General features: G+C 42.8%; 1 protein-coding gene across 3 annotated transcripts in view; it reads right to left on the reverse strand.

The window, feature by feature from the left end:
- Positions 1-1,173: 1,173 nt before the first annotated feature.
- mdfic (MyoD family inhibitor domain containing) overlaps positions 1,174-15,038 on the reverse strand; it is a 52,609-nt gene continuing 38,744 nt past the window's right edge. For all 3 annotated transcript variants that reach the window (XM_085436712.1, XM_085436711.1, XM_085436710.1), the window contains exons 6-7: positions 7,591-7,971; positions 1,174-3,230 (exon numbers count right to left, since the gene is read on the reverse strand). In XM_085436712.1, the coding sequence (XP_085292838.1) occupies positions 2,980-3,230; positions 7,591-7,971 (632 nt within the window). In that variant the 3' untranslated portion in view covers positions 1,174-2,979. The remainder of the gene's footprint in view (positions 3,231-7,590; positions 7,972-15,038) is intronic.

The raw sequence follows: 15,038 nt of genomic DNA on the forward strand, positions 1-15,038 counted from the left end.
TCTAAAATGCTACAGTCTGTTCAAGTTAAATGTAGCTCTCTAAACCCTTGAAAAAGCAGTTTGTGAATGTCTGTGTTTTGGTAAATGCTTTAAAAACAAACACAAAATTGCTAAATTATGTGAATGAATCATGCAAGTGGCCCTGATTTTAGATTCACAATTTGTCCAAGACTAGCCACACCAGTAAAATCTAAAGGTCACCTGATCTAAAAAAGAAGTCCCCAGTGTTCAGTCACAAGATCTACAGGTAACCATTGCATTGTGCTTTGAATCTACACTCAGAAAAAGACGCAAATATTAACCTCCTTGGTAAGCACACTTTTGCTTTCCAGTGATTATACAGGCAAAGACAAGGCTATGTGGAATAAAGTCCTCTGGAGGAAGTTTTTGGCTGCAGTTACATTACAGTACAGGGGACAAACTTTAAACCACATTTGAAACATGCACAGTCACCACCAGCAACAATATTGTAGCTGAAATTGATTTCCCCAAGTCAGTTTGTGCGTGTCAATAGGACAAGTGTTACTTAAGACACCTGCTGCAGCAGAAACCAGAGCTGAGTTGGTTTGGTGTTCATTGTGTGGTATTTATCTGTGGACTATGTCAGTTGAGGACAGCTGGGGATTTTCCTTTGTAAAATTTCTGATAATAGTAAAAAAAAAAAAAAAGTGACACTAGCTTAACAGTTAGACATTGGTAACTTGGCTAGTTTTTTGGCAAGCTCTTCGGCTAGTTCTCCATTTAGTGTTGACACACCACTGATTCATCCCTTGAGTTGGTCTATTTTTTATGCTTGAATGATTCATAAGTCAGTGCTGAGTGGCTTAAAAAAAACAAACAAAAAAAACTTACCTCTGAAAATGGTCAAGTCCAAGGACTGGACTGGAAAGGAGTGAAAAACCAACCAATGTCCTAAAAAACTGGAAAACTATTGCCCAGGACCACTATTTTTTTTTTTTTTTTTTTTAATTACAAGAATGTCTGGCTCCTTGGACGCAAAATATGAGGAAATGGGTGGTGAGTCAGAACAATGTGCCAAACACGCCTTTACAAAAGACTCAAACATGTGAAATGAAGGCAGACCTGTTCGTCACATGTTGCACAACTGGAATATGATAAAGAGCTGGCGCACATAAAAGTCGTGTTTTTTAGAAAAAGAAGATCAAAACAATCATCATTTTAAGTAAAGTTTTATTTAAAAAAAAAAAAAAACTTTCATTGAAATGCAAGGTATTGGAAGACAATTAAATGAGCTGATGTATCCAGATGGAAATGGAAAGAATCAAGGAAAAAAGCACAACATAAAGCATAACAGTATTGTGCAAGACGACGACTACATACTGTATACTTTTTTTTTTAATTTAAAGATAAATTCTTCACATTATCTATATAGTGTTTTCTTGACACTCCTTAGCCTGTAACAAACTCCTGCTTTGAGTTAATCATAAACATGAAAATGAGGTTTACTTTCTGCACATTATCTACTGAAGAGGTGCCCATCCAGCCTCTTTATACACATAACAGTGTGCCATTAAGACGAGCCGTACATGACAGCACATTATCTTTGATGCCATTAGGAAGGGACCATTTTTATTTTTTTGTTACCATTTAGTAAGCAGTGCTAATGAGGGCCAGCTTTAAGCATCACCACTTAAACAACATCAAAGTGGATCTCCAAGACAAGAAAATGACTCTGCTGGTGATTCACTACAAACTCATCTCGAGATACACAGAATTAAGGACGAGAAAAAAAGAGAGAGAGAAGGAAACTGCTTTTACCCTGCTTTGGTTTACAATTTCTAAAAAAAATGACAGTTCATGATAACATTTTTTTCCCCCAGTCTCTGGGCTTGATACCCAAAAGCGGCTTAAGTGGCAACTAGGGTCACCATTTTTAATTTCTTATCACAGACCTCATGAACAGAGTGCAGTTCAACAAGTCATACTTCCACAGTATGAATGCAAAATAGCATCAAATAAAAGGCCGGCTAAGCCTATTCATTGACAGCTAACATTAGAGGAGGACTCTCATAGAAATAAAAGCTAAACGCATTGTACATCTTATTGGAGATTATTAAGAGCTTCTTGATATAAAAAATGCAAGTAACTGCACTGTATTTCCAGTAAACCCAAGGCTTCAAACACTGCCAAATCAGGTGTGAGATGACACTTTTTAGTGAAATAATCCATCCCAACCATTAAAACACCTGGTAAAATATTGCAGACAATTACGACCCTCTGTATAAAATAATAAACGTTTCCAGCATTTACAAAATGCTTAAAATAAAAATGTAATGTCACCCTTACCTTCAGTGGCAGAAAGTAGCAGATAATGGGAAGTCCTGATTCACCTTAAACATTTCACCAGTTTCAACTGTTCTACAGTACTACAGTAGATATGTCTATATAGAAGTCTGTCTCGCCGAAATACAGTATGCAATGAAGAATGTATGAACCATCACATAAAGTTTTTACAGTGTTGTAAAGACTGCAAACCTAAGTTTCTGATAATAAAAAAAAACAAAGTATTTAAAATGAAAACAGAATAAATGTTATTTTGTAAATGCAACATGTCGGTCACCAAAATGACTAAAAAGAGGCAAGATGTGATACAATTAGACAGCATTCCTGATGTAACAATCGAATCTCTACTATACTGCTTTTAGCAACAGATGGAATACTTACAATACACTGAAGATTTAACTGACGAGTTCATATATCTGGATGGTTTAGATGGAGAAGCCCAGTGTTGAAATCCATCTTTCAAAGCATGCTGTACAAACCAGGCTAGTTTGCACATACTGAAAAGTCAGGCACACAAAAAATAGGACCTTCACGAAAACATATGCCAACCACCGTGCACACTTTCTCCTCTATCCTTTGCAGAATTCTAAAGTAGCAGCAGCAGCAGCAGCTTCCTTCTAATACTTTCATTCGGGGTCTTGCTTATCGCCCTGGTCCACACCAACACGGGCCTGTCTATGTGGGGAAGCAGATGCCGCAGCACTCCATGCAGATTTCCAGGCAATCTGAGGACTCGCAGCAAGCATCCATTATGCCACAGTCCATGTCACAAGGGCAGTTGCAGTCGTCGCCCAGATCGTCGGTGCAGCAGCAGCAGCAGCAAACCTCTGATGTGCATGCGCCGCATGAGGCCTGGGCCACCACCATGTTGCAAAGCGTCAGGAACTCACAGAAAAGGCAGGCCAAGATGCAGTGAACGCAGCAGTCTGGGTCCAAGCAGGGGTGACAAATAAATCAGTCACAAATCACACACAAAGATAAGGAAAAAACTAAAAAACTAAAATTAAAGCATAAATATTTCCAACTGTGGTGGGGAAAACTGTGTATAGAGAGTAAGTGAGTGATGCATGCTCAGCAGGCTGACAGGTGGAACACAATACGCATATGGCAAACAGAAATAAAAGAAAACATCCAAAGAAATCAATTTTCCTCTGCATTATCATGCAAACTGCTGGGCTGATCAAACAAAGATGATTAGCAAGAGTCCAAGAGTCCCTGCCTGGCAACTAGGTGAATTAATGCTTCCAATGCCAGCACCTCTGATTAACATTTAACCACCTCGCAGGAACTCTTTACGTGGCCGGTGGAAACTTTCGGCTTGCTGTTCAACAGCAGCCTCAGCAGTCTTCAACTTACTAATGTGTCCATTAAGAATCATAAGTGTCATTTTGAAAGGCCAAATGAGTTACATGTTTCACTGTACAGTTCACAGTGACAGTTTGTTTGTATGTAAGAGATCTAGTGAAGGTAATTTAAACTTATTGACAGAACATAATATTTGGCAGTGTCTCAAACCAAAGACTCTGTCAGAGTATCCCCAGAATGTTCAAATCTCTGATCAAACCCGTCAGTTATTGTCATTAGTTTTGAGCATATAGTCGTGTTAGAATCCCTGAAATTCTCTGAAGTGCTTGAAATGATCTGAGGAGCTCTTGTACCTGGAGCAGCTCTAAGAGGCAGTCGATGCGACTGAGCAAGCTGGGTAAAGAAGGCAGCAGGTTAAAAACAACATTGTAGCTCCGACTTGATTACTGTCTGTTTTGTTGCTATCTGATTATCTCATCCGCACATTTGAAGAACATGTTGTCAACAAGTTATACAATACAGGAGAGGTGGTCTTGTTTCCTGATCTGAAATGAACTAAAACTTGTCTTTTAATTAGAGCTGGAATTACTTTCTTCCAAAAAAGAAAAGAAGAAGAAAATCCAAAATAAAACTGTCCAGGTGAGGTTGAACACAGATCAATGATTGTTTAGCCATGCCTATATGTTATCCTTGGTCAACCTTCCCCACACTAAAACCTCTGGTCGTTGCATCCAACTCACTAAACCATACTGAACATCCTTCTGTAAGTGCACCTGGCAGACACTCCTTGCAGCTGTCTCCTTTCTGAACCAAGGCCAGCGCAGCGCCCCTGCTTTGGAGTGTTAAAAAGACATGATGTGGATGGATGCAGAAAAATAGCATTACAAACAGGGCTCATTTGCATAACTTTCATCAGCCCATCTTGAGCTGTCAGAAGGGGCTGTTACTGATTGGGTTAGAGGGAAAGCGAAAGGAGGAGAGTGTGGAGGACGGAATTGGAAGCTGAGGGCCTCTGAATGCTCATGTTTGATTAATCAAAGTAGAGGGGGGTTTTTTTCTCCCCCCTAATTTTGCACTGCTAAGGGCTGCGGAGCTGACCAGAAGCGCTAGCTGACTGCGATACAAACAAGATAAAGAAGGGAACATGAAACGAGAAAGCGCGGCTGTACATGTGAGGGTGCCTGAAGTTCGAATGCATCTTATTATCCTTATCTGAGGCCATAACACTGGCAGTAATGGAAGATGCATGAGAATAAATCTTTCAGTATTAAACATGTGGGGTGGACATGCAGTAAGCTGCTACTGGCCAGAATGTGGTTTTGCTTCATAGACCTTTTTTTTTTTTTTTTTATGCTGGCATGCGCTGTAAGTGTACTGCCATCCGAGTTCTGCAAAATGCCAGTGAGAGCAATAAACACTGCTCGGCCACAGCTTCAAAGTTCAACCTAACAAACTCTGAAGGACCCAGAGGGTATAGCCATGCCAGCATTCGGAATGTAACAGCAGACTGTGAATACGATACAAACACAGTACATAGGCATTAGGCAGTGGCCAGCCAGCTCAGCTATTCACTTGGATGTATAATTCAGCACCAGCGATTAGTCTGTATCTTATAGAAGCCAGCAAGGAGGAAGGGAAAAGTGGTGGGGGTCATATACTGTACACAAGAGAGCTGGACGCAAGGCACATCTCCATGAAAAACAGAGAGAGACAGAGAGGCAGACAGAGACAGAGTGAAACCAAGCAACAGACAGACAAGAGCAGCATACACTGACAATGTTGCTGTTTAATGTCAGTGAGCGGAGATGAAGCCCAGAGTTTGCAGGGCCAAAAAAACAGCACCCGTGCCTCTGAGGAAATAGTATGAGACATCTGGAAAGCTGACATCAAAAAAAGGGGAGCGGCATGACACAAAACAAGCTGGATGGGCCTCAGAGCGGCAAGCTGTGCAAAACATTCAAACTCACAAAGAGGCAAGCGAGAGGGCAAGAGAGCCGGGCAGTCAGGAGGCGGAGAGAGAGAGAAAGAGTGGTCAGACAAAGCCTTGGTGGCCACGCGAATGCACAGAAGGCACACTTGGGTAAAGAAGGCAGAGGATGTGGGCCGGATAGTCAATGTCCACCACATGCACGTAAAAGCAGGTCTGTTTATTAATGCATGACTGAGGGGGGTAAAAAAGTCAAAGGTAGAGGACTACAGCTTACAAAAACACACGCAAACACTTTCAAGTTTATAGCTTAGGGAAGTTTTTAACAATGCGCTCACAACCCTGGCATGAAATCTCTAAATGAAGCGGCTGAAGCGGCTTGGAGACGTTAACCGATTACACACAGTTCACAAAAAAATAGAAACATAAACCCGATGACAAGAGTCGAGACACCCCACCTCGCTAAACAAAAGCAGCGTGCTAAATGACTCCTCAAAAGCTGTTATCACAGATTGGCTACGGTGCCAACGGCGCGTGCCAAGAAACACAGAGAGCAACAGAATCCCCAGAGCTAGTTCCTGCTAGCTTACGCCTTTTATTTCCTGTGTTTGGGGGGCTGTTTAGGAGGCTAATTTCACAGGCAAACAGATTATGTTAATCCGTGTAAACATTCAAACACAACAGCTTGGCTCTTTTCCGGGGGGAAATAAATAGTTGAGAGCGAACATATTGATTCTGAGAGCTCTCACGCCTGCAAATAAGCAACACAAAAGCCATAATGAGACTTGTTGAGCAGCTGTTTTTGTTTTTTTGTTTTTTTAACTCCCTGCCCACTCTCTTGCTTTTGTTCTTTACCAATTAAGATGTTGAAAACATGATGCGTCTAGAATATCTCTTGGCGGATGGATCGCACCTTTACCTGCACGGTGCATGTGCGTGAGTGCCTTCATCAATCTGCGCACATATTTCACATACAGACAAATGAAAAGGACCACTTTGCTCTTACATCTCTACCTGACCACTATGAATCTTGTTTTGGGGGGGGGGGGGGGGGTTTGGGGGGGGGGGGTGTGAGCAAATCCTCACATAAAAACAGTAAATCCGCAAAGGCCATGTTGGATGAATAATGCAGGAATTGCCTATCTACTTGAACAAAAATAAGCCTAAACACTGATATTCTATGAGCTACAGAAAGATAGAACACATGGAAGTCCACAAAGTACAGTAGCTGGAGAAAGGGTCGAGGGTGGGGGTGGATGAGGCCCTGTTAATGAGGGCAATGGTGCTGCTGACGGGATGTAGGGAGAGCCAAAAAGGTACCAGAGAGGTGTGAGGGGCCGTGAGGGGCCCGGAGGAGGCTGGTTATGACTTAATGGGCACCCCGTGCTCTCCGGCCTCGTTAGACGGTCACACCTATCTCCACAATGGAAAAGGACCGGGCAGCCGCCTTCATTACTGGACTCACCTCAGCATTGCACCTGACAAAGTGACGGCTTCCCTGCATGGCAAACGGACTCTCTGGCTTGTTGTTAAAGAAAATAAAAGCCACAGGGGCGAGATGAGACGGCATTTGCTTGACGGGAGTGATAAATATGAGAGGTCATGCACCACCATCATTAAAAGGTGAGAGGAGGCAAGAATGTATTATCAATATCTTGTTAGGTATTATTTCATGCGCACCTGCGAAGAATACGCCCATTTTGTTTGATGGTGAGACTACAGATTAGGGGATACTCCATCACAAGTCTAAACCTAAACCAGGTCAGAGAGGATATTTACAGTTTCCTGGAAGTGGGCAGTACAGAAAATTCCTTTTTAATTGTTTCTGAACTCGTGATTTTATAAATTGGTATAATGATTGGTGTGCTTTTTTATTTAAGGGTGGGGGTTCTCTATAACGTTCTTCATTGAACCATGCAGCTTAAACCATTCCTGCTACATAACAAGGTAAGATAAGAGGGGAAGAAGCATACAAGCAGTAAAGTTTCAGAAATGTTAGTATTGGTTAAAAAAAGTGCAGCAGTGTGTCACTAACTTGAGTATGGAGGCGTTACCTTCAGGTAAAGGAGGTTTCTGCGACCCTGTTGAACTCCCTTTGCTGCGTCGGCTGCTGTCGCTGTTCACTGACAGGCTGGACCGCAATTTTCTCTGCATCCTCTGCGACACAGGCGTGGATGGTTGCTTTCTGGGCTGCTCTGTCATTGGAGTAGCAGTCGCTGCCCCCGAGCCAGGACGTGACCCGCCCGTGGCGTTCGTGCTGATGGTTGCACCGCAGGAACACGTCCGCGTGGCCTGTGATCCGCCGGGGTGGATTCCGTTACCGTTACTCAGCACGGGTGTGCCAGCAGTGCTATGGTGAAAGCCATTTTGATCCTTGGCAGTGTCTTCTTCAGCAGTTTCCGTGGGCACTGGCTTAGACTCAGACTGGGGTTGAGCTGGTCAGAAGAGAAAAGATATTAGTTCTACTGTTTTTAAGTAAAGAGCTGGGTGTGTGTGGATTTAGTACAATTAAAGTACTTCATGGTCAGTGTAAAGTGATGAAAGTTGTAGTATATTTGATTCATCAAACTCATCTGCAAGCTAAGGCTTTTAATATAAAACAAAAACACACTGCTTGAAATTGCAAATATACACTCTCTCTAGAGACTGAAGGAACATTTCTTAATCAGAGCAAAGCATCAAGTCAGTTGATCTGGTCAATTAAGAACAGAGGGGGTTGTCAATCAGTTTTAGCTGCTGATAGGTGCACTCGATGGGCAGCAATGGGACAACCACAAAGTTGGAATGGTTTGGAGGCCACTGACATTTTTCGCTCCTCATCTTTTCTGGTGGTTTTTTCCACTAGTTTTGCATTTGGTCAGTGTCACTGCTGGCAGAATAACGCGATATAGGACCATACAGAAGTTACTACCATGCAGGTAGTCCACATCAATACGTGCCATGGCCAGAAAGTTGCTGTGTCTCCCAGCACAGTCTCAAAAGCATGGAGAAGATTCCAGGAGACAGGTGGTTACCCTAGGAGAGCTGAACAAGGCCGTAGAAGGCTTTTAATCCATCACCAGCCCGATGTCCTTTAGTGGACCTTGAGCTCATTGCTTGGTCCTGTGCTCACTGCCCAGCACTGTGGAGCCCAACTGGCATTTGCCATAGAATACCAGAATTGGCATTGGTGACCTATACGCGAGACACGAAAGGCTCTGGAGAAGCTGTGGAGAACATTACGGTGCCTGTAACATCTTTCAGCATGACCAGTTTGGTGGGGGTCAGTGATCATCTTGGGAGGCATATCCACGGAGGCACGGACCTCTACAGGCTAGGCAACGGCACCTGACTGACACCAGCTATAAGGAAAGATTCCTTGGAGCCACTGTCAGACTGGTGCAGTGGATCTTGAGGTCCTCCTGATGCACAACAATGCCACACCTCATGTGGTGAGGGCATGGAGGCAGTTCATGGAGGATAAAGGAATAGATACCATTGACTGGTTCCCCACGCTCACCTGACCTAAATCCAAAGAACACCTCTGAGACATCATGTTTCAGTCCATGGACTAGCATGCTGCATCATTTTTCACTTTGCTTTTGGTGTCTTTGAATTCAGCCCTCTGTGGGTTTACAATTATAATAAGCATCCTTTCATTCCCAACACATTACCCAGACCATATCGGCACAGATACCCGGCATGATTTTTTTTCCCCACTGAGATATGATGTGTTTTCAGAGTGTCCCTTTTTAAGTGTATTTTTAAGCTGAATGTAGAGGATGAAAGAAAGAAAACAAAACTACAAAATAAGAGAGATGTATTAGTTTACTTTAATAACTTATGTTTTCCAGGTTTTTTTTTAATGCTTCTGAATTCCCTTTTACCTAACTTCATTTTTGCTGTTAGAGAACTTGCAATCTCAGCACCTTGCACTTCATATATTTTATTCGCTTATAAAGTCACCGTAGCCTGCGAGTTTCACTTCTTACAAAGCAACTACAGTAATGGAGACACGCCATTCTAAGCTAAATCACTCTCAGCAAACCGTGCCACCATTCCCTAACATGATAAAAATCGATCACACGGCAAACATTTCAACTTGGAATCAAAAAGAGAGGAGCGGCGAACTTTATATGTGACAGGATCACAAAAGCCCCCGCTGCAGGCAGACGAGACAGTCGTTGGAGCCGTACCTCGGTGAGTTTAGACAGTGCGAGAGAGATTAATACAGTAAAAAGAGAAAGACAGCTTGTGATAGTGTACATATACAAAATGGCTGCTGTCTACAATAGTAATGATCTCCTCTCCTGTGAAAGCTCCGAGATGGCCTCGACGAGCCTTTCTAAGAGCACGCGTGACAGCCGCAGAAAGTCGGGAGACAGCGACCTGTCTGATAAGAGAGAAGAGGAAGGATACGAGTGAGCAAAGGCGGTGGCATTTCCCTGAGAAGAGCACCTGCACATTCAGCTCTACTGGGAGCTACTCCTACATTACCTTCGCTCCACATCAGAGCCACTTTGCATGTGCACTTGCAGCAAGATTTTGTGAATTATTCATCTCTCTCTTTTTTTTTTTTGAGTTTGTCTGTGTGAACCCTACTTATTCTTTTCCCCCCCTCAATGTAATACTTTCTTTATATACATTGAAAATATAACATCTTGACAACCAAACTTGAATTCTGCCTTATTCAGCTACTGCTTAAGGATGTTTAACATGCAGGGCTGTTTAACAGTTACACAGCTGTCCAAAAATATATCTATATATAAATAAATAAAATCAACAAGTTTCCAAAGTGGATGCAAACATAAAATTTAATGTGACTCTGGTAATTTCTTTCCATCTCTATTTTCTTTCTGTCAGCTCACCAACAAGTGCAATTACGGTTAACAAGAGTCGGAGAGAGTGTGGGAATCGGGCCTTGCGCTTTTTAACAACACATCACCCTGGGAGAAGCCGGACGTGAATGTGGATGTAAAACAAAGCAATTAAATACACACTCTGGGTTTCGCCTTCCCCTCATTCGGGCTTCTGCATGCTGCCTCGATAAACAAATATAGACTTGAGGGATCAGGATTCCATGCAATTTGAATTAGACAACTGGGTAGCGCACGATAGAATTCATTATGCAGTGATTTAAGACCAGGTTGATGGATTTTCTTCTCCAAAAAGACAAAAGCCTTGCAGCCTGCCCATGACAATGTGGGGGGAAGAGACTGAAGCCTAACAAGGAGGCTCGGAGCGGGGGCTATATTTGTTGCTGTTTTTTCCAGCTTTACCCCTGACAGCTGTAACTTGCTACATTTTTCACTCATTTTAATATATGTATCCTGTATTTTATTCCACTGTGTCTTTTTAAAAAAAAAAAATCTTTTCAGGAAGAAGGCTAGAAAACACAGCGAGTCAGGTCTGCAGCACATCAAGACACCAGTACTCACTTGGGTGGCCAAGATGGTGACTTCACCTTCCCACCAAGATGTTTTCCTTTAAACCAGAGTCTGTCTGTGTATTATAAGACCTGTTAGATTTCTTTAACATACATTTCCATACATAAATTGCAATTATTAATTTAGCTAATGTGTGATGCTGATGTCCCCGTTGCACCTATTACGCGCCAGTGCCTGCCCACCCCCCTCCTTTTTTTGGTATTATCGTGGGTGGATAGTGCTACGCTAACAAAGAAAGCGAAGTGTTGAATCACTCATAATCTGTGAAAACAGTATCATGTCACAGTTATCTTAATCTGCTTAAGTGACAGTCACACAGCAGTCAACCTTTTTTCTTTGGGTGCTTTTTCCCCCCAGACTTTCACAAAGCAGCTCATTAACCAACTATTTTAATCTGCAAGCATCACAAACCAGACTGCAAACATTCAAATTTGATGAATCCAAAATCACTATCTAATCTAAAAACACATCCAGAAACTTAATCAGAAACACAGCCTTACCATTCACACTGGCCTCAGTTTGTTCCTAACTGATTAACTCCTCGTATACATCAAGATTTATTGACAGCTGACAACTAGATTAATGGGGAAACCCCGGTTTGCCCACTGTATCACTGCAGATTCATAGTAATCTACCTGTCTGAGTATGTAGTCAGAGAACAGAGAACTCCAGTGGAGTTTGCCATGTGTCTTGTTTAAGCAAAGTAGCCACATGGACTTGCACAATTAAACACACATTCACGCACAAACTGCACTGGCGGGCATAATTACCTTTTCCTTTTGAGAAAGCAAAGCTTTCAATTTGGCAAAATATAAATAGCTATTAACTCATTCACTGCCAGCCATTGGCAGTGAATGAGTTAAGAAACCACCATATAAAAAAAAAAAAAAAGAAAAAAAAAGAAAAGTATATTAGAGGCGATTTGGGTTTCTGACACACTGTGGAGAAATATAACATTTAGTCTGAGGGGGTTGTGCTCTTCAGTGGCAGGTTCCTGAATAGTCTTTGCACAGTTGCAGTCGTTATTTTTATCCTGATGAACGCGGTGGCCGAGATTAATGGACGCGATGGAGCAATATTCATAATCATTGATCATAATAATGGTGGTACTGTCAGAGATGGCAGTGACAGACTTGTACAGTCACATGAGACAAATGAAGAGATAATGAGGAAACGCAGAAATACACTACGTTTGAATTTGTGCTACTCTGGAATCAGAAACTTTCAGTGCGTGTGACTTACAGCAAAAGTAAACTCTAAAGCATATTATCTACTACCTCCTACACACCATTCAGCTTGGCGTGCACTGTAAACACACAATACAACACAACAGACTGAGGAAAGAGCCATCGTTTATCAAGTCAACTCCTGTGAACCCTATTGAAGTGCAAACCATCCAGTGTGCATTCAACTTCTTTCACACAATATTCAGCTTTTAGCATTTCAAGGTAATGCGATGCTGTTGTGACGTTTCTGAACCCACGCTTTGATTCCACATCCAAGGTACAAATGTAAGCTGAGTCTGCTGATAAATCCTGACAGAGCAACACAGGCTCACCGCTAATACACCGCTCCGCTAACACAGCAGGAAACAAATCCCATGAAGTTTGAAAAGAACGTACAAGTTGTGCATTTGTTACAACATTGCAGCAAAGCATCCGAAGGTGTCCTAAGAGATCCACATGCACACTTTAATAGGCTGTATGTCCAGTTCTTCCCTCCAAACAAAGTTTAAATACAAGCACACACACACACACACACACACACACACACACACACACACACACTTCAAATTGGACTTGTAACTGCCCTATTTCTAGCACATCAACAACTGTTGAGAGTGTACATTTGTAGTTGAATAAAACATGGTATTCCCCTACACACGCTGTCACACACATCACAGGGGAAACTAGGGGGTGAGTGGTTCTTGACTGTCTAAGCAGCATCCCAATTTGGTCCCAGCTACTAGTAGCTGACAGCCTCAAATATCTGGGGAGAATTTTTAAAAGGCCAGTGTTTGATGGATTCATGAAGAACACACAAATATAATTGCCATTTGTCACCGAGTCTTCAGTGGCTGCGCCACACAGGGACCGAGCAGCACAGTGCCTGGAGAGAGCTGGAGCTGCACCAGAGCTGTGCAAGGCTAGGGGTGGGTGGGTGGTGGTGGGAGGGGGTCGATCTGTATGTAAAACTGAGTATATAAACACCTCCATTTTTGTCACAGAAAATGGGTCCTACAGGACGCAACTAGAAATTGCACCCAGAAGACAGCATGGCTACTGGAGATCTCTCTCCCTCTCCCTCCCTCCCTCACTCTCACACACACACACACACACACACACACACACACACCTAGCTACCAGGAAGGAATATGCATGTATGCATGTCAGCTGTAACAAAGCTCCATACACAAGAATTCTAAAATAGTTGAGAACATGAAAATATAACACAGAGGTCAAACAGGGCAGTATGGAGATTCTCATTTGCACATAACTACATCATGAGTCACAGGTAAGGCAGGGAGCGGATTGAACAATCACACCAGTGCTGTATTTCTAAAGCTCAGTGCTTTTTAATATTAATGCCCCCGAGACGGAGAGAAACAGGGAGGAGAGAGAGACGAAAGGTGTTTGCCCAGGCTTATTAGAATGCCCATCATAGAGATCATACAGTTATTCAAATGTCACATCATTCCCACCAAATAAACACCACAAGATGAATACAGATTGTGTATCCATCTCCTAATGGCCATTATTACACAATGGCACAAGTTTGTGAGTTAACACTTGAAGGGGCCACGCAAGCGGGCAAGGCACCTGTAATTGTAGCCTCAGACTAGAAAAAAAGGAAAAGGGAGGATGCACAGCAATTCCGCTAACACGGCTGGTGTTTTGTTTATTTTTGGGGGCTTGTATTAGAAAAACATGTATATTTTCTGCTCGACTGGTCATGTACCTGCATGATTGAAATGCTAATTTGTAAATGTGCAATGACCTAGCCAGACTCCTCCAACTCCCCCCACCCCCCCTCGCTGCCAAAACAGCCTGAGGTATCATCTCTCCTCCTAACAAACAGCAGCGTGTGGAAGAGCCCCTGCCTTTCAATCCAAAGGGATATATTTTCTCATTAGAAATTATACATCTTCCCTGTCCATATTTATAGACGCAAAACCAGGGGAATTACACTGCAGAGAGAGTGAGAGGGACACACACGGAGAGAGGAAAATAGTACAATGAATGTTATTACAAAAGGGCTCTGATTGAAATTTTCCTTGGGCGTCTGAAAGCCTCGTTTGCAGTTTGACCTTCTAAACTACCGGACAAGGACTTCCTTTATTGTCTAGAAGGACGAGCTGGGAGGGAACACGCACAAGTGGCTCAGGGATCATCGTTCAGGTGTCCAATTAAAAAAAACAAACAAACAAGAAAAACATGATGATGATAATCATAGTGTGAAAAGTATCAATATAAAGGCATTTATCAGGAGTGTCAAATGAGTCAACCAGCAGCCGAGAACGAGCTTTTGATCGGAATATTAGCGTCCTGCGGTGTGAGGAGGTGGCTGCCATGCAAAGTCAGCGCTCTTGTCTTTACACAAAGTGCATGGCAGCCTGACACGGGCTAACAGAAATGTCACTTGTTCCAACAGACTGCAGCGATCTCACGGCAGCGATCACACAGCAATCCTAACCCTGTCAGTTCACACACATGCGCAAAGTGTTTTGTATTTATCCAAGATAAAATGGTGATGATGACGGCTTCGCAGCTGCTGATGATGACCGTTGAAGAAAGCTAAATTACCTGCTCTGACATTGGATCCCCCTCAGCCAAAGTGACATGCTCTGAGTGTGTGTGTGTGGTTGCAAGCATGCCAGGGTAGTCTGCAACAGAACTCTATTAACTGTCTTGACCTGTCAAGGCTAATCATATTGCATAGCATCTCATTTAAACAGGAAACATCACATTTCTGTCTGTTTTCCTACCATAGTCCAGGACAGTCAGTCGATAACTACTCAGCAGTCAAAGACTGTCGCCCCCCCCCACCCGCCTTTTAATTCTCTGTGACAGTCATTC

Source organism: Copadichromis virginalis, linkage group LG17 (genome assembly GCF_057382275.1).
Source record: "Copadichromis virginalis isolate Kocher_CV1m ecotype Utaka linkage group LG17, C_Virginalis_male_GT1.1, whole genome shotgun sequence".
In the NCBI taxonomy this organism is placed as follows: Eukaryota; Metazoa; Chordata; class Actinopteri; order Cichliformes; family Cichlidae; genus Copadichromis; species Copadichromis virginalis.